This window comes from Euprymna scolopes, chromosome 16 (assembly GCF_053919585.1).
Source record: "Euprymna scolopes isolate OS-2025 chromosome 16, ASM5391958v1, whole genome shotgun sequence".
In the NCBI taxonomy this organism is placed as follows: Eukaryota; Metazoa; Mollusca; class Cephalopoda; order Sepiida; family Sepiolidae; genus Euprymna; species Euprymna scolopes.
Window position 1 is genome coordinate 19,957,148 of NC_136497.1, and position 25,522 is coordinate 19,982,669.

The 25,522-nt window shown below is 31.2% G+C and overlaps 1 protein-coding gene across 5 annotated transcripts in view; it reads right to left on the bottom strand.

Annotated features, from left to right (window-relative positions):
- Window positions 1-64: 64 nt before the first annotated feature.
- LOC145295863 (uncharacterized) overlaps window positions 65-25,522 on the bottom strand; it is a 47,859-nt gene continuing 22,401 nt past the window's right edge. For 3 of the 5 annotated variants that reach the window (XM_080141596.1, XM_080141597.1, XM_080141595.1), the window contains exons 2-3: window positions 23,063-23,151; window positions 20,133-22,468 (exon numbers count right to left, since the gene is read on the bottom strand). In XM_080141596.1, the coding sequence (XP_079997722.1) occupies window positions 21,274-22,386 (1,113 nt within the window). In that variant the 5' untranslated portion in view covers window positions 22,387-22,468; window positions 23,063-23,151 and the 3' untranslated portion in view covers window positions 20,133-21,273. Of the gene's footprint in view, window positions 3,888-6,697; window positions 6,986-20,132; window positions 22,469-23,062; window positions 23,152-25,522 lie in introns of those variants that run through there. The other 2 variants (XM_080141598.1, XM_080141600.1) reach the window with 2 other exon arrangements.

Sequence of the window (25,522 nt, forward strand, 5' to 3'; positions counted from 1 at the left end):
GAAATTTTTTATCCAAATCAAATTCAAACCATGGAGTAAATTCTAAAATGATTGAATATAAATCCCTTAAAAATTTTCAATTTTTGAAACGAGGTTTTACTTTACAATGTGAAAATCAAAAATACTTTGTACGCCTTTAAACTGATGCCTTGAAGTCATTCCTATTTTAAAATCAAATTTTATCAGTTTTCATTTGTATGTGTTTAACTTTCAATTATGATAATCTAAAAGAAGGGTGTCCATTACGTCGATCACAATCGACTGGTCGATTGCAGAGACTTTTGCATGGTATTGAAAAATAAATGTTAGTGCTGGCAAACTTTGAGAACCTCGCAGCAGAGCTGAAGATACAAGCAGTCATGTGCACAGCTTGAGAGTACATACCAGATAAAACAAATTGTCCATCAAAGTTCGATAAACACTTTCAAGACTTTGCTTTACTCGAGCTTATTGCTCCATTCATGTGCTGCCCTTTCTAAAAAGAGGCTGAGGTTTCACACATCAAAAATTGCAATCTGAACTCTTCTGGAGTGAGGGATGAGATTCTGGCACTGTAAGCCAAAATTCAGCTGATGCAGAGTGCATGGATTATGGAATTTACTCACAAAAGACCACAACATCAGTAAATGTGCTACCTTAACTGCATTATTTGGGTGTACTTATTTGCGTGAGTCAACTTTTCCCACATAAAGATCATTAAGTCCAAATACCTCTCCACCATGACTGATGAGCATCTAAGTCTGCTTGAGGCTGGCTATTAGCAATTACTGTCCGGACAATGAATCCCTAACTGATTCTATCTAATGCAAGTCATCAGAGTAAGGTAATAACAAAAATGTATTTTATGGGTGTAGTTTTTTATGTGAATCACCATTTCCCCACATAGGGGTTATAAAATCCAAATACCTCTCCACCTTGGCTGATGAGCATCTATAAGTCTGCTTAAGGCGAGCTATGCATTCCTGGTTATTCCATCTAATGCAAGTCTTCAGAGTAAGCTAATGACACAAAAATGTACAGAGCTGTACCGTGCAATATGAGCTGATGCAGTAATGCAACATACACCTGCATATACTGTACATATAAAAATAATTTACAATATATTTATAAATAATGTGTCTTGCATTTTTAGTAGGTCGTAGATTATTTAGACTTGGTCGTGTCATAAGTAGCTTTTATGCTGAAAATGTGTGTTCACCCTTGATCTAAAACTTTTACATTTAAGCAATTATCATTTATTCTGGTTTGGAAATAACATTTAACTGAAAGATTAACATGTTTTGCTCCATTCAACTTATTCTAAACAAAAGTAAATCGGTCATTTTGGTTGAAATGAAGTTGAATATTTCTGTTGTAACAATTTTGAGCTTTTATCCACTTGAATGGATGAAAACATTAGGCCAAAATCGTTTTTTTTATTTCTTATTGTGCTTATTCTTAAATTCTTCATGGATAAAACTTTTTTTTTTTTTTTTCAGATAATTGTTTCAAGTAATAATTTAGTGACCAAAATATATCTTTTTAAATTTCACTTTTAAAAATCCTATTAAAAAAAAATATATAATTATAAACAAAAAAAAATCATCACAATCAGCAGATGCACAGAAACAAGTTACTATCCGGTTAGGCATTAACAATTATTACAAATTATTTAATTGCACTGTTATACGACTTCTCCAATTTATAAATTGGCTGCCATTTCTGCAAGAAATAGATCTGTTGGGGGAGATTAACAAAATTAATGCGTCATATTTTTTCCTGATTTTTGAGATTAAGTTTAATGATTTGCATTATTCAAAGTATTGTTCCCATCTTAGCTGTTATTTTCTCAACGTTTTTTGCTAGTGTGACCTCTGATCTTTAAGTATATCTTATCGAGCTAGGGAAGCTTTCTGTCAAACTTTGGAATCTATAGCAAATTTCTAACAGAAGCTTACATTTAATTCACAAGGGTACCTTGCTCTCATTCTGTCAGTCATGACCAGGTAAAAGTGTAAAATATTTTGTAATTGTATTAGTATAGCTGACACTTCCACTTCTAGAAGACTGTCACTTTTCTCTTTAAAAATTCTACTTGAAAAAAAAGACAAAAAAATATTATCAGCAGATGTATATCAATTAGCCGACAGCTACTGTTACTATGACAGACATCAATATATAGATCCGCAAGTATTTTCTTCTGGTTTTTATATTTTTGTCATTTGTCCTTAAAAATTTGAATTGTTTACAATATATGCAAAAATTGGATAAAATTAATGATTTACATGAAAGAAAAAAGTGACTTGTAGAAATTTTTAAATGTGATGAATATTCAATCGGTTTGTCTCATAAGATTTGATACAATTCATGTAAAACTATAATTTTTGTTAACTTATAAGTATTGTTGTAATCTATAAAATTATTGCATGCAATAATTTCAACTTTTTAATACATGAAATTTTTGAAAAGTTATTTTTGGTATTATTGCATTTTTCATTTCAATAAATCTATAAAAGTGAGAATGTGTGTGTGCGCAGACACTTAACCTATGCACTCAATGAATTTTTGATCTACAGACTTGAAATTTGGTATATAGGGTAATCAGACATGTGGAAATTTTTTTTAATCTGAAAAAAAGGCTGCTAATGGGTCAAAATGGAAAAATTGGTATATGTGGGGGGGGAGATCATCAAATTTTTATGTTTGTCAATAGTTTCATGAATGTGCATACATGAATCATTCACATGGCAGATTACTTGTGTTAATAAGTAGGTTTGAAAATTTTTTTAAAGATAGTGTCAAGCTGGCCTAATGGTTATCGTACTTGACTCGCTGTGTTTAGGTTTTAGTTTCGATCTCAGTTCAAGTATTTTTTTTATAAGAAGTGAACTGTTTAGAAAAAACAATACTTGCATGCACGTCTCAGTTACTTTTCTTTTCTTTCTTTTTTTTTTTTTTTTTTTTACTTCATTTCTTTAAAGAAATTAAACATTATGTTTAATACCTACAGTATTTCTGCTTATAATAAATAAGAATTAAAATATAATGTGCATATTTTATGACCAGGCAACATCGGGTGGCCTGCTAGTAATAAATAATACTGGCCAACAAAAAAATATTTTTTGGTGCAATTTATACCAATTTTTTGTCTAATTTAATGTGCAGGATTCAAATATGACGAAAGTTAATCTGTGTTGTGTTCAAGGTTTTTGAGAACACATCCATATTTTCGATACATAACTATGTGATTCAGGTTAGATCATCCTATTGTATCAACCATATTCAATTGTTTACTTCTAAATTCTTTTTTTTTTTTAACTTTTCTCTTAGATCATTGAGTTGTATAATTTTAAACAAAAATTGGCTGATGGGAGAGATAAAATGCTAGAAATCTGTAAATGACTTGCATCAATGTTGTACACTCTTAACTACAAAACACGCAAAGAAATCAATGATAAAAGCATTTCTAATAAACTGAAAATGTTGTTTCAAATGTTCATTAGGTGGTCAGCACAAGGAAGAGGTAGTAGCTCTTATATGTAGGTAATGTTTTAATTATGTAAGTAAATGGAAAATGAAGTTCTGGTTTGACCTTTGCAAAACTAATAATGAAACATGAACTCAAAAAAAAAAAAGAAAAACGATAATAATGATTGTAAGTTCAACCATGTAAACGTTCAAGAAATAACTGAAGATGTGCTTTAATATTGATTTCTAATTATTGCATTCTGCGTTCACAACCGCTGTTTAAGCTTCTTTTCTTCTATTCACATCTGGATTTCTTCCCAAGTAATCTTGGATCAAATCAGCGATGATTATCATAGAGAGTTTTCACCAAGACATTGCTATAACAAAGTATCAGGATTGGCTCAATCCCAATATGATGGCTGACGACTGCGTGCTGGACACTGCAACAGGAAGAGAATCGGTAAAACAGGACTAAAAGTAAAACTCAGAAATGTCTACATGCAGAATGTTGTTCAGAAATATTTTAATATATTTAATGTTAATAAAATATTAATAAGCTGATATGTTTATATTAATGTGACATGTTACAAGATTAGGAAATAATTCAATATGAAGAACATTTTTATTCTCATATCAAGACAGTCTGTTCTTATAACACAACTGAATTCAGTTGTTTACTCGTATGTAAGAAGGATTTGGAATGATTTTATATCGAAAGAGCGGACTTCGAAATATTGAATTTCAAATAAAACAAATGGTACCTTCATAATTGTCATGTCGCAAAGAGTAACATATTCAAAAATTACGAAAAACGGTGTGATAGAAAAATAATTATTAATAAAAAAAAAATGTGAAATCGAGCGATTTCGCTAGATTTGTCTAAATAATAAAGAAAAAGTTGGCGTTCTGAATGGCTGAGAATTGAGTTACTTCCCCTTTTGCTTACATAAACGCAATTCAAAATGTTTGGCACGTTTTATCGGAAAATGGGCGCTGTTGAATAAGTCGTCACTGATCTGAGGGAGATAACTCCATTTTATTAAGACATTAGAGTACAGTGAGCACCCAAGCTTTGGCCACTTCAGCTTCCTATCTCGTATGTTTGTTTTTTCTTATTAGTTTCTGTGGGGGAAAATATATTTGAATTTAAATAAAAAATTTTTTTTTTTTTTTTTTTAAAGAAACAAACAAAAAAAAGCTGATATTTGAGCTTGAGAATGAATTCTTTGGAAAAGTATGCGACGCTAATTGCAAAGTGAAATGTAATATTTATTAAACAAGTTCAACGAAAGTTTTTAGTACAATTCTTTAATTAAAAATAAACGTTTACTTATCTTTTTTACATTTAAATATTTATTTTTATTTTTATTTTTTTAACATTTTAAAACTGAGATTATATATATATGTATATATATATTTTAGATACTGTAAGCACGCACACACACACACGTGTGTGTGTGTGTGTGCTTACAGTATCTAAAATTTAAATAATTTAAAATAAAGTAAAAATAAAAACAAAATATTTGTTTTATTATTTTTTTATCATCAAAAAATCATACTAAAAGCTTTTGCGGTAATTTCCTGAAGAATCTCGGATTGGATTCGAATTTTTGTTTCTTTTAAATAAAAATACAAAAACATTTTTCACAGGAACTAATAAGAAAAAACAAACGTATGAAAAAAACAAACGTACGAAAAAAACAAACTAAATCCGCAATCGAGCATAACACCTGCGCCACTGCTACGCTCAATCACACATTCAAAAGAACAAGATGGCGTCCAGAGGAAACCATTAAGGAAACAGGTCTTAATATCATAAAAACAACTTGTCGGCAACAATTTTAAATGTGATATTCATTCAAAACAGACCCGAATACCTCAAAAATCAACTTTTAAAAGGTAAGTCTTTAGTTGGTCCGCTAGAGCATTTTTACCTAATAGAAACTTTTTCATTAAAAAGTCGTCAAACTTGTTTAATAAATATTACATTTTACTCTGCAATTAGCGTTTGGGTTTATATTACTATACACATAAATTCGAAAAAGTTGTCAAAAAACAAATATATAACAAATGTTATCAAAGGCAAGATAAGTTACTTTTCTACCTAACTGGATAATTTTCTAGTGCTTTTATTTACTGTAACATGTTTATTCAGCTCGAAAAACATAGTGTTTACCGATGTATTGGAGAATTGAAAATGGTACCCGACTCTCTTTTTGACAGGGTAGGTTTTGGAAAAGGCGTTATAAATAAAAAAAATAGACAAAATACTGTTAGAAACTCGCTCAATATATGTTACCGTAGCATAGGCTGACATATTCGGTGGGGTTTTAACAGTATTTTGCATATTTTTTTATTTTTAACTCTTTTCCCCAAACTTACCGTGTCATAGAGAGAGTCGGGCGCGGGCGCCAGTTTTAATTTTCCAATACATCAGTAAACACTGTATGTTTTTCGAGCTGAATAAACATATTACAGTAAATAAAAACACTAGAAAATTATCCAGTTAGGTAGAAAAGTAACTTATCTTGCCTTTGATAACATTTATTTGTTATATATTTGTTTTTTGACAACTTTTTCGGATCTATGTGTACAGTAATACAAACCCTAGCGTTTCATTCTTTTCCAGAGAATTCATTGTCAAGCCAAATATCAGCCTCTTTTATCTTCCTATTTACTTGCCTTCCCACGTGGACAGAGTTAGACACAAGGTCGGTTTTTTAATGCGGGGAAAATCCAGCATCCAAAAAGGGGCACTCTGGATAGGAACAAAAATAGAAATGTGTCAGTCATGAAGGATTTCTCCTCCACCGACCAAGGACAGAAAAAGTGAAGTGCAGCACCAGAACAGATACTACACTTTGATCTTATGTTGGTCTTAGCATCCCAAATTGTATGAAAAACAAATTAAAGAAGTTACAAACTGTTTAAAAAATGAAAGTTTGTTTTTTATTTTTTAATTAAAGAATCATATTAAAAATTTTTTGTGGCATTTCCTGAAGAATTTCGGATTTAATTCGACTTTTTATATCATTTAAATAATGAATAATTCCCCTCCCCCCACTTATAAAAACAAACATACGAAATAGGGAGCTAAAATAACCAAAAAGTGGGCGTTTATTGTAAGCTAATGTCTTAGTAAAAAAAAGAGTTATCTCCCTCAGACCAGTGATGACATATTCAACAGTGCCGGAAAATATTTTTCATTAATAATTCTTTTTCTATCTTATCGTTTTTCGTTATTTTTGGATATGTTACACTTTGCAACATGACAATTACGTAGGTATCATTTGTTTTGGAATTCAATATTATATTCAATTTTGACAAAAGTCAGCTTACCAAGCAACTCTCTTTATATTCTCGTGTTGATTTATTTTTTAAAGGAGATGTTGGTGTTTTCTGTGGCGACCCTTTTCTTATTCAAAATTCAATTTCAGTCAGTTACGTCCAGACATCAAGTGGCTTCATTCTTCCAGACCAACTGACATTATCACTAAAAAGTGTTTCGGGTTATTATTTCATCAAGTTCCAAATCCAGCTGTAAAAAGCAAAATAAAAACACTGAAAAAAATGATTTTATTTGAAAAATGTGAATAAAAAAAACAAAAAAAACAGTTTGTTGTTTAATTGTAAAGTTAAAAAAAAAGAAAAAGAAAATTTTATATTTTAAATCCATTCATAAAAGAAATTTTGTTTTAACAATAAAATTAAAAAAAACAAAAAACGTTTCAGGTTTTTCATATAACAAACATCAGCTAAAATTGAATGATGCAACACTGCAACAGTAACAGATAAAATTAGGAGACTTTTATTAGCTTAACACTGCGCGAGCCTTTTCTAGTCTCACACAAAAACACGCGTTCACATTTCAAGCCATATCACTTATCATATACATACACACACGCAAACATACGCGCGCACGCTCACACACGTACATAAATTCACGTTCGCATACATACACTCACATTCACGCGTATACACACACACGCTAACATACACACATGTACTCACATATGTGCACACGTACGCACACATGGACAACGTCACTTCCCTTTCAAAGGAAATCCACACATGCGAAAAGACACACCGGAAACAACTATAAAAGGAAGAGACAAGCTGTTTCCACCCCTTTTTCGACTTAGCTCTTGAGCTGAGCGGTCGTCGGACCATTCTTTCCCTTTCGGGGCGCCCGCGCGCATCACGTCCCCTGCGACTATATATGGGGCACGAGCTAACAGACTGTACGTACACCTTACACGTTTTCTATGTCCATGGCCTGGATTGACTTTTTCTCATTTTCTCTCTTTCTCTCTCTCTCTCTCTCTCTCTATACTACAACAGACTTCCCTTCTCACCAGCTAACAGCGAGAGACGCACACCAAACTGGATTGACTTTCTCCCTTTCTCTCTCTATAACAATAGACTTTCCTTCTCACCAGTAAACGGCGAGAGACGAACGCGGACATGAACACGTGTTGTACCCTTTTCTTTCATTTGTTTCTTCACAAAATAAATTCCTGTTCGTTTAATTCAAGTAAACGCGTTGTTCATTCCTTCCTCAAAGCAATTCATTTTTCCTTTCCCAATTCAAACCATTTCTCCTATTTTGTACGACTGGGGGATATGTATAATAATATACCCACCAGTCCACTACAACACTGGCAGCAAAGTGCTAATTTTACATTGACGTCACATACTCACGCCAGTTTAGGGACAAAAATAAAATTTTACCTATATTTTATTTTTATTTTTATTTTTTTATTAAATGATTAAATATGGAGTATTCTTGCGTCCTCAAAGGAAAGATAATAGTTCTCAATTAAGGATTTTTAAAAATTCTTGGCAGATTGAATGCAACCGAAAATGTAGTATCCGTTATGAAGCATGTATATTAAAATATATACAGATGTCAACCATATCCGTGAATTGCAAAAATGAATCGGAGGTGAAGATATCCACCATTTCCAAAAATTTGTTTTATTTTATTTTTCACTTTTAACCCTAACCTCTAGCAAGCACGTTTTCATTTTGACATAAGAGGCTATTGTGAATTAAGGATCATATTTATAGGGACAATCTTAGAGAGAAGGTGTTCAATGAGATCTTTTTTTTTTTACATTACATTTAAATTTCTGCATCTTGATACAGTTGGTAAACAAGAAAAAGAGAGAAAATTCCAACTGCTAACAGTTTAAGTAGAAAGTCTTCCAGCATCTAGGATCTGTACAAATAAAGGGTAAGATTTTGTTGATTGCCAGCATCAAAAGGTCACCAGTGCAGCAAGTTTATTGGAGCACATGTGAAGAGTTTTCTAGCATAGTATAGGGAGCCCACTTTCTTTGCAGCTGACTTGGTGGTATCTTCTATGCATTTGTTCCAATTCATGTTACCTGTGACTGTTTGTCCGAAAAATGTTATTGTCATGACTGATATCTCCCAGGAAGAGAGATATCAGCCATGGCAATCGATGGTTGAAGCGATTTCTTATAATTGTTAAAAGAAAGGAGCTTTGTCTTAGTAGCATTAAATGTTTTCTATCCCTGTATGGCTACATTTAACTACACACTAGAGATCATTTTGTAAGGATTCGGCCATTGCCTTGGATATGGGTACATTCGTTTGGTCACATGTCTGAAATAGAGCATAGTCTCATCAGCAAATATACCCAGCTTTGACACAATTCTATCAAGAAGGTTGTTTATGAAAATCAGGGATGTCTAAGAATCGATCCCTGAGGCACACCTGCATAACTGTTATGTTGTTTAGATGTACGGCCATCAAGAACAATCTGAATCATTTAGGTTAAGATCTGATTATATAAAATATTTGTTCAGTAATAATGTACAATGCCTTAACTCCACCTGCCTTGTTCAGTGCAAGGTATATGCATTCAGAAATGATAGGATATCTGCAGTAGAACGTATTAAATTTAGCAGTAATGAAATAGTGGATTATCGCTGCGTTGATTAATGGTTCAAAGATTTTAGTGATGAATAAGACGAGACAGATGCAAGCAATAATTCTGTGAGTCAGTTATTTCACCAGAATGCTTGAACATTCGTAATACAGAAGCAAATTGTAAGCTTTCAGGGAAGCAAGATTCAACAGGGCATTTGTTGTAGAATTTGGCGAGGACATGGCCCTGCTCAGCAGAGCATTTCTGTATTACTATATCAGGAATGATATAAGACCCACATGCTTTGGAGATATCTCAGACATGGGAAGGGCCGATTATCAAATCATTGAGTGTTGCATTAGCTCGCATTCAGGGAATTTCGGATCAAGTGGTTTATGGAATCCATAGTGAAGATTAAGACAAACTGTTGGGCATCTTTATCAGTTGTGGTAAAAGTGACATCATGATTGTTGGAGGAGGGTAATTATCCATTTTTTCTATTATTGTGTAACTTACTCATTTAGTGAGCTTTGTTTTTCATCTATAAATACTACTTTTTCAATGTGATAGACAACATTCAACAACTTCCACTACACAGTAATATTTCTTCATTTGAGAATATTATGTCGATTGCGTTTGAACCAGCCATTTTTGGATATTTTAAATCTCTCAGCTCCAGATAGCAAATAATATTACATTTCTATCCATATGGCAGATGAACTAAACTTGTGCAAGATCTTAAATTATCCTCACTTTTTAATTCCTGAAGCTTATCACAAAACTGTTGTATTCTTAGGGGAGCTATATAAACGAGTGTATATAATGTGTAAATATTTATGAGTGTGCCTATCATCGTCTAGTTTTCTCATGTTTGTATGTCTCGATATATTCACAGATACAGTTCAATAGACACATAACATTTACAACAAAAATTGACAGATAACAGTTCTCTGGGGATTTAACATCAGATCAATTGGAGAAACATACCTGATACATCTTCCCTTATAAAACCGTCATCAACATGTATCACTCATGACCAGCAGCTGATGTCTATCATGTATACTTGTTTATCGATTATTTGTATTCCTGTTTGTGTTAGTCATGAAAACTAACATTCCTTTTCATTTCTAACAAATATTTTTATTAAAACATTTTCTCTGAATATTTTCCTCTGCGCAATATGAAAGAATTGCTTGAAAACATGGTTTCCCATCAAAATTTTGTATTCGTTTTTGTTTTATTGGATTCCTCGTGAAATTTTGGTTTAGAAAAATGGTATAACACTTATACATTATCTGTTTTGAAAATTGACCTAAAATGGCAATTGTGTCCCAAAACTATGCTTGGAGTCTTGAAACGTGTCTTAGCAAAGTGAAGTCGACATTGGCGTCTTGAAGTCTGCCCTGACATCCATGAAGATATCGTCAGTAGACTATGTATTTTATATTAAAGTGATAAGACCACCTTGTAGATGATAAGAATTAACTTGAAAGATGGAAAGGCATAGCTGATCATAAAGTTTCTTTGGAGCAAAGGAGTTTGCGAGAAAGGAAGAAAAACAAAAAAGAGAGTAAGAAAGATATGGTTAAAGAGAGAGAGAGAGAAAGAGAGAGAGAGAGAGAGAGAGAGAGAAACGAAAAAGAGAGTTAAAGAGAGATATGGAGATGGATATGGATAAAGAGGAAAGAAAAAATAAGAGAAAGACAATAGAAGGGAAGGGGTAATCTCCAAACGACAGAATAAATGCTAATCTCAAAGAGATAGTGGTCAGAATTGGGGTTCCATAAGAAATCCATTGTGTTTGGCAAATGAAAGAGAACTTCTGCAGATATCGAAGAGAACACACCTCAGTTTTTTTTTTTTGGGGGGGGGGGGGCTTTTACCCAGGGCTAGATAACCTCCCCAAAAGAGCTAAGTTGAAAATCTCTTCCTCCTTTGACTGAGAAGTTTGTCTGAACGAATCTAAGTGAAAACATCATGCATCATGAACATTAAGAACTAACTTTCCTTTGTACAAAGTGTACCCTGAAATATTTGGTTCCTGTTTATAAAAAAATGATCTCTGACTTATTATTGAGTTGCTTTGATTTGAAAACCCTGTTATTTACAGTGATGATACCACAACCAGCCATTTACTAAAGTACCTACAAGAACTTAAATCACTGCATCTGACAATGAATAGCTAGCTAGTGTACTAAAGGTATTACCACATGGACTTAGAGCAATGTATGTTTTGTGTGCTCTGAGCAGTAGTTCCAGTGACAAGTGTCTGATTACATTTTGAAAGATCCATCACTACACATGGGGACTTAGAGTTAGCCACTGCGATTAGGGACTAGAGATAGGCTAGTTATACTAATTGGTCCCATGAAGCAGGATTGGGCAAACAGAACACCCTGCTGGGGTATATGTTTATGGGACCGACCCTGAGGAAGTATGGTATATCAAGCCAAATTTGGTCATTAATTAACTATAGTCATCTGTTTGTATAATGATATCAGCATTTTTATGCACTCTGATTGTATGAATATATCGTTGCTTCCAGTTTTCTTTTGTTATTCATTTCGTTTACCAATTGCATGAGGTATTGTATTTCCTACATGACTGGTGTCATTTGCTGGATATTCAGCATCACATGTCTATAAAGCTACTGTAATTTTCCTTTTCCAAGGCAATAACAGGTCTATGCTTATTTAGGGAGAAGAAATATTCAGATGTGCTTTTCTTGTTAAAATCCTGTCAACTTCAAGCCGCTTTCTTATTTACTGAACAATAAGCAAAAACGTTTAGTTCCCTTTAGATATCTGAACACATGTTTCAATGCATTCCAGTGTTTGTTGTATTGGGATAATTTATTTATGACCCATGAAATATCAGTTCTGGTGTAAATAGATAGATAAACTAAGATTCCTATAGCCTCTCTGTACTTCGTAGAATTCTTTAGAAAAATTAATTTCTATTCACAGAGTGTTAGTCTGGGTTTGCAGTCTAGCATATTAGATTTTCTTAGTACTTTCTCAGCATATGCTTGTTGGTTCACTTGTATTCCATTTGGTTTAACTATGAAGTCCACACCAAAATATTGGGAGATCTAACCTAAGTTTTACATGTTAAATTTTTACTTCAGTAGGGTCGTCAAACCATTACTGTGTCTAAGTTATTCGCGACAATCATAATATGATTAACCCATCAGATAATAATTATTTATTTCCATCAGCTTTCACAAACATATATAGGTCAATAATATTTTGATTAAAATTTTCTTGCAGAAGTTCTTAGTAGGTTGTTCCAATTTTTACGACTCATATAGTGGAAACAATTGGAACAACCTACTAAGAATTGGTAGAGTAAAAGTACTGTTTTCCTTTAAGGAATCCGTCTCCTTCTCCATTGCCAAATTCCATTTGTCTGCATCTGAGGAATTTATGGCTTCATAGTATGTCCCAGAGCTAATTTTTGTTTCATAGGAACTCATGCTTTCTGTATCACTTAGATTATTGCGTGTGACATAATCTTTTAAATAATTGGGCAGTTTTCTCTGTCTCAGTGGGTACCTTGGATTTCTCTTTTCACAACTGCCACTCACAGCAACCATCTGATTCCAAAGTTGGCTGTTGCTATTATCTATATCCTTCTTATAGAAATCATATAGAAGTTTATTTGTTTTATTCTCATTGATTTCATGTTCACTAAATTAATCAAGATTTTTTCTTGATGGGATTTAAGTTGAGTCTATATATTTATTTTGGTTTGAAATATTCTGTGTGGGCTTCATTACATTGTCAAATTTATTTGTAAAAGTCACGAAACCACATTTTTTACAGGTTTCTTTACATTGAAATAGGCTGGACTATATTTGTCATATTCAAGAAAATCTCCTTTTCTGACTGGAGACTTAATTTTGTTTTATTTTGCACATAGGCGTAACATGTGTCAAAAATGTTCATATTTTCAACTTTTCGTTCACAGGTGTTAATTTCATTTGGTGATTGTAATATCTATTACGAATATAAGTCACACAAAGAAAAGCATCTAGCCACAACTTGTGAGTTAAATGAGACTGAATTAGCATTCATCTAAACATTTCAAATAGCATACTCCATCCTTGTTCAGCATCCCTATTTTAGCATGATGGATATCATGTCGAAGAAGAAGTGACTTGAATTCTCTTAATATGAACTCAGAACCATTATTACTTCTTAATCTTTTAACACTTCTGTAAGGAGCACTATCAGCCAAAAATTGTTTTGTAGCGTCAACTGTGATGCTGTTCTTCTTGAATAGTTGTTAGTGAATGTTATGAAATACTTGAATTCATTCATACTAACAAGCTGCATTCCTCCCACCAAATCACAATGTTCTATAGGAAATCTGGCCTTCTTGTCTGCTTTTCTTGATTGCACATTTTGCATTTTCCCAAGAGTATAACTTTCACATGGTGGTGGTATGGTACTGTATTTTTAAGTAATGGTCATTCCCTCAACAATACTTAGCATTTTCAAAATATTGAGAATTTTACATTAATCGAAACTTTTGTGCCATATGTTCAGGTCATGCCTCATATTGTCACACCACTCGTTTAGATAATAGTTTCCTCCTTTTCCTTATTTGAAATTTTACACCATCTTTGGTGATTAGCATAGATTGGTTTTGTGAGAATGTTATGCTTACAGCTTTCCACACAACAGTTTGCACAGACAGCATGTTTTGCATAAATGTCAGTATGATTAAACATGTTTAAAATATTGTCTCTTTTTATTTGTATCATGCAACATTATGTTTGCGGTTCCTTAAAAAATATAATCACAAAAGCACATTTACTTATAATAAGCACAAACTTATCCATCACTATTTAAGTATATTGGGAAATCTAAGAGTAATGGGTGGTCTTAGGTCGTAGAATAAAAAATCTTTGGAATTTTTAAATGATTCATGTAGATTCTGTTTGAACAAGAAACTTGACATTTTAAAGCTGTATAATCTTACTTAATGATAGAGTTTACATAGCTAAATATTGTAGACCTAAAGTAAACTTTACTTTGGGAAAACTAATTCACTTAAAAATAAAATGAATTGAAACTTCTACTTTTCTACAAAGCTAATTAAAATCTAAAACATGGTTAATAATTTTTTTAGTGTATACAGTCAATATAAAATAAGTCATTTCTACTGTTGATAAAAGAACTCCATGATTGCATCAATGAAGCAATATGAGTCAACTAATTGTACCAATGGTGTCTTTTGTATATTTGACTAAATTGTGAAGAACCGTGACCATCGTCATAGATGGCCTGTCAGCTGAAAAATGAGGTCATCGCCCTAGGTTCTAGCAAGCAAGATAAGTGGAACACAGACTGTCGATAATGAGTAGACATTTTTTACAGAAAGCGTTAGAAAACTTCAAAATTGGATTAAAAAAGATAAAAATGATACTTTGTACTGAAACTCATCCAATATTAATAATAAAAATATTAATAATAAAGAACGAATTGAAAGGTAGAAAAGTTGTTAAAAAGTTTAAAAAGAAAAGGAATACGATTTGATTTGTATGAAACTGAAGTTTATTCAATAGAAATAAATAAAAATGAATAATAAATAATTTTTAAATAAAAAAAAAACAATATTTTAAAAATCAAAACTGAAAAACAAACAATAAATTAGTTTAACTGAATAACAAACAATAAATTAGTTTAACTGAAAAACAAACAATAAATTAGTTTAACTGAATAACAATAAATTAGTTTAACTGAATAACAAACAATAAGTTAAAAATTAAATTCAAACAAATGTTAATATAAACAAAGTTACTAAGGCAGAAATATTTCAAACATTGAATATTAAAACTTTTCAAAAATCTGTTGTAGAATTTAATTAAAAGTTTGAATTTTTCTTTTTCTGATATATATATATATATATATATATATTTTTACTAATATTGTCATTCTCTTTGCGGCAAAAATTGTTTATAAGGGAATTCGATGAACTCCATATCAGCATTTTTTCAATTTGCTGAATAGTGTGACCCTCATCACAAGAGTCAACATGAAATAATCGATTTTGATCAGCCAAAATATTTAAAGTTATGTACATTGCTAATTTTCTCTGATGAATCAAATGTAAAAAAGAATCACATTTTGTAAGTTTGTTTATAACTATGTAATTATATAAGACAAAATTATTAGTTATATCATTTGGGTATAGCAGAGAAGTTAATACCCTGAAAGTAACTGTTTAATTCAGCTATTTCTTCAACAGCCTCTCTCCCGGATATTAAATTTTTGCCGCTATTGCATTTCAGTTTTTTGAAAACTGCATGACAGCAATAACCTGCTAAGTATAATATAACAGGAAGTACTTCCTTGCATTGATTAACATCATCTTCTGTTACATCTATGTTAAATTTATAACATGTAACTCTTGCTCCCTTGTCATTTCATCCCAGTTAGTTTCTTTTAAATTTTTCAATTCAATAGTTCGATTATTAATTGGTAAGCTCAATTTTAAAACTGACAACATTCTGAGTTTTTTTTTTCACATTCATACACCTGACGTATCGATATATTATACTGATTTCCACTAAGTTGTCGATACTGGCCAAACCTTGCCTCAAGGTTATCTGTCTGAAACTTTCCTGGTAATATATACACCATGTTCACTACATTTATACAATATTTAGTCAATTCTAAAATTGTGTAAGTAGTATGGTGCAAAACAGTATATGTTTCCTTTGTTAACTTACCAGTTCTTCCAGGAATGCTATTCCAAGTTTCTAACCAGTCACAGAACACATTTAGGAAACTATAATTATCACTATTTAATGTAAGTGGATTAGCATATTTATTACGAAGTCGACAACTTTTATATGGTGTTTTCATATTCAGTATTGTCCACCAAATATAAAATATTTGAATGTATTCTGCGATTTCTGCATAATTTGGCAAGCATTCCTGTTTTCCTAAGATTAGCAAACCTTGAATAGTATATTCGTTGAAAATTTGCAAAACCAAATTAACATTTTGCCTTTCAAAAGTAGTCGGAGAAAGAGCTTTTGAAGTCAACTTATCGCAGTATTTCACAAGTGATTGAGATTCTAGGGCATAAAGTTTATGTAAACTAGAAAATGGACCATTTGGATGTTATCTAATTCATGATTTCCATTATAACAAAACTTTGGGAACATCATGCATTTACGTTCATCTTTTTGGCCAAGCCAATTGTTTCTAATGAATTTTAATATATGCACTGAGTCGAATAAGAAGAAAAGAGGGCTAGACGTTCTAACTGGATGGGGATATACAATTGAAAGCTTTGATGGACTACAAAAGAAAGACATAGTTTTTTTATTTATCGCATTATTATCTGTTATAGCAGATAATACCTTAAACCTTATATCTTCTAAGCCAATTATTACACGTTTAATTATGTCAAATAAGTTCTCAGCTAGAAGACATTTAGTTGGCATAACATGCACAACATCCTTATATTGTGAGAATACACTGCTAAGCATAAAAGCAAATGCACTTGTGGCAGGTTCATTGCTGTTGTTAGCTAAGCCAACAATATTACCACCTTTATAATCAAGATAAGGTTTGAGATGTATTTCATCAACAAGTAAAGATACTGTGATGTCATTCTGCATTAGTAACTTGAACTTACTTTTAATATACATGAGAAAATTGTTATTGTATTGTTCAATGACAGGATTCATAGAAGTTGATAAGGTTAATCTTCGAATGGTTGAATAGCATGGTAAAATTACATTTTAGTGTCTCTTAACAGTCTGTACCCTCTAGGGGAGCAGTTATATAATAAGGAAGAAAATACCATCATTTCACTCGAATAATGGACCTTACTCATTGTCATTATGTTAATTTGTTCATATATGAACTTAATAGCATTAAAATATTTAAATGATTCATCTTGCACTAATAGCAAAAATGATAAGATTAATTTTAATAAAGAACTTATATTAGAAGTTTTCATTTCCTGTTTTTTGATGTCCATTTTTTTCATGTTTTCCATCAAAATCTGCAGAGTATTTTCCTCTGTTACATGTTTAGGAATTCTATACTCCCCTATAGCACTCATTTCCACATCACTACAGAATACTCTAATGGCCAAGTCCGGTTCAATCACCATAGACATTTTTATTTTGGGGCATGGGCATCTCTTTATATGGCATATAATGACGGTATTGTCTTGCCTAATAGAAGTCCAATAATTTTTATCTATAAACGTTAATTTTTTTCTAAATCATCAATATTATGGAAAATTTTACGTTTCTGTAACTCTAACTCGTCAGCAACACTTTCACATAATGCACACTTAAGAGCATAATTTTCTAAACGCATTTTCTTTGCGTTAGGAGACTCTCTAAAAGTGGTTGATGACGATGGTAATATTCGAGGAATAGCACCATCCTTAAGATGGGGATTTTTTAATTTAACACTAATTGTCTTTCCAATCCTTTCATCAAATGCTGATGCCTCTCGCTGTATGTCTTCAGGTTGAAAATGAAGTTCACATACCTAAAGAAATAATTTAAAAGAAAATCGTACCATGTTTGACTTAATACAAAAAAAAAAGAAAATTATATGACAAAAAACAATAAAATAAAAAAAATAAGGTAAATGTGCAGAATTATTCCCACATCGAAAAATCCTTTTAAATTACCACTTTTATAGGTTTTCTGGGGTGCTGAAAATGAAAATAACGTTTAAAATTATGGCAAACTAGTAGTTTCCAAGACATAAAGAGATGTTAGTTTAAAAAAAAAGGGGGAGGGTAATTTAACCTAAAAGGACCACCCACTTTATGGCCAATTTTTTTTTTGTTTTTACATAGGCAATGAGCAACTTTTTTAAAATTACATTTTCGCTTCAAACAAGGTGAAGTGCCTCTTTGATGTAGGAATGAACACAACTAAAATAAAATGAGCACCTACAGTTGACCCCCTCTCCATGACAAAAATTCTGTTTACACTTTCGAAAGGGGGTGGTCATTTTACGTTAAACTGTGTTCATTGTACGTTTACTCCCAAGCCCCAACATAAAGGTGGCCATACTCATTTTTCTTCGCTTTTATTTGTCAAAAAGAAAGCACCCTAAAAAAAAAAACGATGGCCATAAGGTGGGTGCTCATTTTACGTTAAATTTTTATAGAAAAGTGATCCCCCATTTTTTAAAACTAACATTTCTTCATATCTTGTAAACTACTCGTTTGCCGTAATTTTAAACGTTATTTTCGTTTACAGCACCACTAGCAGCATCAGAATTTTGGGGGAATTTTTGACAACCCTAACACAAAACTGTGAATAACATATACAAAATTCGTAATTTCTCCATTTAAAGTGGGTTGTTTATTTTCTTTATGGAATATACTTCCAAAATAAACTATCAAAATTGTTTAAAAAATAATAGAAATATTATCTTTTTATTTCCAGCATTTTGTAAACACTTTTTTTTAAATAAAAAAATAATATTTCTATTATTTTTTTAAACAACTTTAATAGTTTATTTTGGAAGTATATTCTCCAAAATTCTGACACCTACAGGGGCACGACATTTACCACAAATAATTATTAATAAACTTTTGGAATAACAAAAACGGTCATAAACTTAAAAAAAAAGTTTAATCTATTTCACGCTGATATAAATATTGCACAGTAAAATATTTGAAGTAAAAAGATAAATGATTTTTTTATTTAGAATTATTTAAACAAGGAATTCCGTTTTTACGATATCGCTTTTATTAAATTGTTATGTGAAAGTACATATTTTCACCATACTCCCCATTTTAAATAATTTTCTAAATAATAATTTATTTCAGCACATAACTTAAATTACATGTAAAATTCATTTTTTATATACATACTTTCATTTTTATTTTAAAATATGTTCTAAAAAAATAAATAAATAAAAAAGGCGCATTTTTTTTTGTTTTTTTTTAAATATCTCAAACATTTTAACACTTACTCTGCTATATTTAGATGAAGTAAAATCCTTTCTTTTTATTGCATTAATCCACTGGTAAATTATTTCCTTTTTTTGGGAGATGAAAACACAGTAACTTTTGGTCCATTTTCATAGTTATTTCGACATTTTGGAACTATACATCTCGACGGCATGTTTAAATTTATTTAACCCTCCAAAACTTTAAACCAACTTCCGGTTTAGTAATGAGACACATGACCAAATTTCAACAGACCGATGTTCATGACGTCACCAGACTAAATTATAGTCGTTGCTAGGCCATCATATTACGGTAGCCACGGAAGAACGCAAAAAAGATTTTCAAACAGAAAAGAAAATTCATTGGTTGAAGGAAATAAATATGAGAGGAAATAATCATTTCACAGCTAATGAGGACAATGTAAGAAAAACAAATGGCAATGGACATAAGAACTATGAAAGTAAAATTCCCTATTTATTTTTATTTTTTAATCGTAATTTATTTGAACTTTACATATTTATTTGAACGATACACGAAAAACATTACAAATCGCAACAAAATATAATGAATTTTGCTATAGTCACCATATACCCAATGATATAGTTGTTATTATTTTGCAAAATTCATTCAGGTGAAAGGCGATTGCAGAGTTAACTTTCCTTGTCAAGTAATCATTAAAATTGCATTCTTCATACTATGCAAAATTGGAGAATCCTAAATAGAAACTACTTTTGTTTTATTAAAGTTAGAAAAATAATCACATATAACATAATTAGAAAATGTAGGTTGTTAGTGACAAATCTGACATTTTTTGTAAAAAGAGAAAGAAAGTCATATCTTTGCTTATACTTGATTTATTCTCAAAATTAAAAAGTGCACCTCTTGCCGAATACAGCTCACTCAGAAAATCTGTCATTAATCCTCACCGTAACTTCCAGTCTAGATCTAGACCAGGAGTATGCAGATTTCATAATGTCCTTCAAAGATGCCTGGACAGCTGTTTGAACAAGGCAATCCACTTGTCCTTAGTGTTAATGGCACTATGGTTGGTTTTTTTTTATTTTAACAAAGCCTCACAAGTACATCAGATTGTTAGGACTTAAATGTTTAAAATGGTGAAGGAATGTACATTCCAGACAATAATTTATGTGTTTTTCTGAAAGTTTGAAGAGAGTAAAGTCATGATAATACATTCTACTCTATTTCAAAGGACAGTATCATCTTCAATAACTTCTTTTTGTTATGATATTGATTCCATTGCCCATTTAGCATGTCCGATTCTATGTGAAACATTTTGCAATATCTATCAGCGTGATGAGTTGTTCTCTGATTGCACATCAAAATCTCCTTCTTGCATACAACTCTTTGTGAGTTATATTTGTATCTGATTATACATTTTAAGTACAAAAAGATTAACGGAACATAAGGTTGTGTTTTATAGGCATTTAGTGGTAAATTGGATTACTTAAGATTATTTAGTAGGCAGTTAGTGTGTTCTGTATTTATTTAATCAGAACTGCTTGAAGAGGCAGACATAAATATTGTACAAGAACCTGAAATCATCTCTGAGGGGATTCAAACCAATGATCTTTGGATTAGAAGCGCTATCCATTGGATTAAGAATAAAGTGCGAGTTCATGTGTGTTCTTTCAAGGACAATACATTTGCAGGAAGAAAATGTGTGCTTCTCACGTGTGTGTTCTTTCAACAAAGCTTCTTTCCAATAACTGCCCGTCTGTGAAACTCTGTTCTACTGGTCATGCATCTCAGCTGACTACAATATTGGCATCTTCAAGTCCAACATAAACAAGTTCTTATTGAATCATCCTCATAAATAATGTAATTCTGTCAAATTTCCATGACAATCGATTACTACATTACTGTCCTACAATACACACATTGACCTTTATCCTTGAGTGGCCTCCAGGCCTTGATATGTAGTAACCCCTTTGTAAAAAATAAAATAAAATGTGTGTTTCTCACGTGTGTGTTCGCTTCATGTGTGTTTTCAAACTACCACTCCATGTGAACGAAGCAGAACAAATTTCACAAGAATAAGGTTTCTCTCCGGTATGAGTTCTCATATGTTTGTTCAAATCAGAATTATCCGCAAAGGCCGTTCCACAAATCTGACACGTACTCGGTTTCTCCCCGATGTGTCGTCGAACATGTTTGTTTAGATTTGAACTTTTGGAAAACGACGACCCGCAAATGTGGCATGCATATGGACGTTCGCCTGTGTGTTTTCGCATGTGAATTTTTAGTGTGAAATTCTCAGAAAATGATGATCCACAAACATCACAAGAATATGGTTTCTCCCCTGTGTGAGATCGTGTGTGTTTATTTAGGCCGGCTCCCTGAGCAAACGCTGAGCCACACAGCTTGCAGATAAATGGTTTTTCTCCAGTATGCGTTCGCATGTGGCTTTGCAGACCTGAATGCTGCGAGAATGCTGTCCCACATATGCGACAGGAAAATGGCTTTTCCCCAGTATGAGTTCTCATGTGGCGTTCTAAGCTTGAATTCTGCGAACATGCTTTATTGCAGATTTTGCAAATAAAAGGCTTTTCACCTGTATGTTTTCTTGTGTGTTGCTTCAAAGCCGAGCTTGTTGCACACGAATATGCGCACAACTGACACACGTATGGTTTCTCTTCGTTATGTGTCCGCATGTGTTCTTTTAACTCGAACATGTTGGCAAACGCGGCTGCGCATATGTTGCAAAAATGAACGCTTTCTCCTACATGCGTCCGTGTGTGTCGTTTTAGTTGGCCGTTCTGTGCGAAAGATGCCGGACATATTTTACATAAATAGGGTTTTTCACCAGTGTGTGTTCGGACATGGATTTTTAAACACGATTTTCCAGCAAACGTTGATCCGCAGATTTGACACGTGTGAGGTTTCTCCCCCGTGTGCGTTTTTACATGCCGATTTAAATTTGATTTTTGTGAAAATGCAGCATTGCACGTTGGACAAATATAAGGTTTTTCGCCAGTGTGTATTCGTTCGTGTCGGTTAAAATCTGATCTGTAGTTGAACAACAATTGGCACACGTTGCAAGAATAAGGTCCTTCCTCATTAAGCGTTTCCATATTAATTTTAAAATAATTTGTACTAAGCTCTCTCAGCAGTAAATTTTTATGCAACAAGTCCAATGCTCACTATAACTGTTATCTGTGAACGAAGAAAAAATATTGGTAAACAAGCTTAAATAACAAAAATATCTTATATATATTAAAAATTCATCTAGCATATAGTTTGATTAAATATTACTTTTCACAATAATAAACAAAAATGATCATCTTTATTTAATGAATATATGTGTCTATTAGCAAAGTTTTACTTCTCAATTCCAACAAGTCAAAAATAAACCAAGTAATTGAACAGCAATTGGCACACATTGCAAGAATAAGGTTCCTCATCATTATGCATTTATATGTCAATTCTAAAATTATTTGTATTAAGTTCTCTCAGCAGTAAATTTTTATGTGACAAATTCAATTCCCAATATAACTTATCTATAACAAAGAAAAAATATTGGTAAACAAGCTTACATAACAAAAATATCTCATATATATTAACAATCAACTTGCATATAGTTTGATTAAATAAATAATATTACTTTGCACAATAATAAACAAAAATGACTATCGTTCTTTAATAAATATATGTTTATTAACAAAGTTTATTAATTCCAACAAATAATCAATAATCCAATATCTTTTGAGGGTTAATACTTCAATATTTAAAGTATTAAAAACAATTTACTTGTCAAAATGCAGCTCCATTCAGATTAGAACACTAAGCTCTCAGCAGTAAATTTTAATCTGACAGGTCCGATTTCCATTATAACTTATCTGTGAATGAAGAAAAACATTTGAGTAAACAATCTTACATAACAAAAATCAATTTGCATATTTTGATTAAATAAATATTACTTTGTACAATAATCAAAAATAACAATTTTTATTTGATGACTATATATATATATATATTATAAAGAGGTGAACCATCGCGTAAATTCAATCAACTAAAATAAGATGGAAAACGGAGTGAGGAAAAGGAAAAAAAAAATGGGGTAAGTTACATGTAACACATATACAATTCAATAAAATAAATAAGTCGATTAAAAACAAGATCATTAAAATACACCCGAAGCGCTTTTCGTTCAGACTAACATTTTCAAGGGTAGTTAGGTTTTTTTTTTTTTTTTAACCTCCTCTCCGCTCTTACTCCATACCACTACCAAATATTCTAAAAAATAATAATTTTCAGACTTATGACCCTTGAAAATGTTAGTCTGAACGAAAAGCGTTTCGGGTGTATTTTAACTATCTTGTTTTTAATCGACTTATTTATTTTATTGAATTGTACATGTGTTACATGTAACTTACCCCATTGTTTTTCCTTTTTCTCACCCCGTTTTCCATCTTATTTTAGTTGATTGAATTTACGCGATGGTTCACTTCTTTATAATTATTCTAAAATTTTTCCAATCGAATAAAGTTATATATATATATATATATATATATATATATATATATATATATATATATATATATATATATATATATATGCCTATTAACAAAATTTTACTTCCTTATTCCAAGTAAAAATAATCCAATATCTTTCAAGGGTTAATATTTCAATATTTACTTTTTAAAAATAGTTTTATTATTTATCTATGAATAAAACGTTTTTAAATAAAATATCTTATTATTTTCTTTAAAAATATTTAAAGATGTAAAACCAATATTCTATGTATGTATATATATATATATATATATATATATATATATATATATATATATATATATATACATATATATATATATATTATATACACACACACTAATAGATAAAAAGCTACATATACGTGAATCTATTTCCTTTAAAATCTACATTATCTGATTATCATTATACTGTAATACTGAAGACTCTTATTAGTATTCAACTTGTCACATTTGCTCCATTCACGTTAGATAGGTACGGGCAAATATGGACAAATAAAGATGGTTTTAAAAGCCGATTTATCATACTTTTTGTAGGTTTCCAACTACATTTTGATTGTATTTGAAAGATTAAAGACTAAAGTTAATTTCCAAAAAGAAAAATATTTGTAGACGTGAAAAAAAGTTATGAAAAATGTTTTCATGGTGAGCTAACCAATTCAGCTAAATTTTGAAGTTAAATAAATTCATTGTAAAAATTTTTTAAAAGATAAATCTTAGTTTTCTGGATCTATTTCAAAGATAATTAGTGAAGTCCTAAAATATTGAATTAAATTAAAAAAAAAGCACACTCTGTACAAAAAATACCTTAATTAGCCTAAAAAGTGAGGGAATCTCCCATTCGCAAAATTGCAATAAACGGTTTTGTAAACACGAATTATACAGAAGCCCCAAATTTCAGTCAACCGAAAGACTGTTTGAAAATAATGTCATATAATTAAAAGGAGGTAGGGGCGCTGGTTTACTTTTTTCCCCCCACACGTGCATCCGTACATTCATATCCTAAACGTTTGTATCATTTTTACCATTTTTAATTTATTTATTTTTCTATGTTCCTGTTTTTAAATGAAATTTTGTTAATTGTTGTTCAAGATTATATAAAAATTAACTTATGCCGAAAGTTTCACATTCATGCAAGCAAGAAAAATATTCAAAGCTTACGTATAAAAATTATGCAAAACCTGTAATTTAAAAAAGAAATATTTTTTGCAATTATAATTTTTTTGTGTGAAAATATTAAATAAACAATGCTTAATTCAATGATAATATCGGTACTTAATTTTTCTTCGAGTTATATGGAATTCATTAATATGGATTTTAGGGGGATTTTTTCGTAATGTTCCTGTAAAAATTACATTTTGTTTTAATTTTTATAATTTACAATGCTTTATTTTCATAAAAAAAGCAAAAATAAATTCATTCATTTTTTTTTACTACAGAAAACCATAACTTTAGTAAAGGTATGTTTTGTTTAAACAAAATAATACATTTCCAGTAAGATTTAAATAAAAATAATTAGTTTATTATAATCCGTGATCATTATTTGATAAATACTGAAAATTTCATTAAAATTGGTTTATTTCCTGATTTTTGGTGAATTTTTAAGTAAAGAGAGGGGTTAAAATGTTTATACATTTTGAGCATCGGCATTCAATCAAATCCACACGATTTTTTTACTCGATTTTGCTTTTGTAATTTTTATTATCTCAAGGGTCAT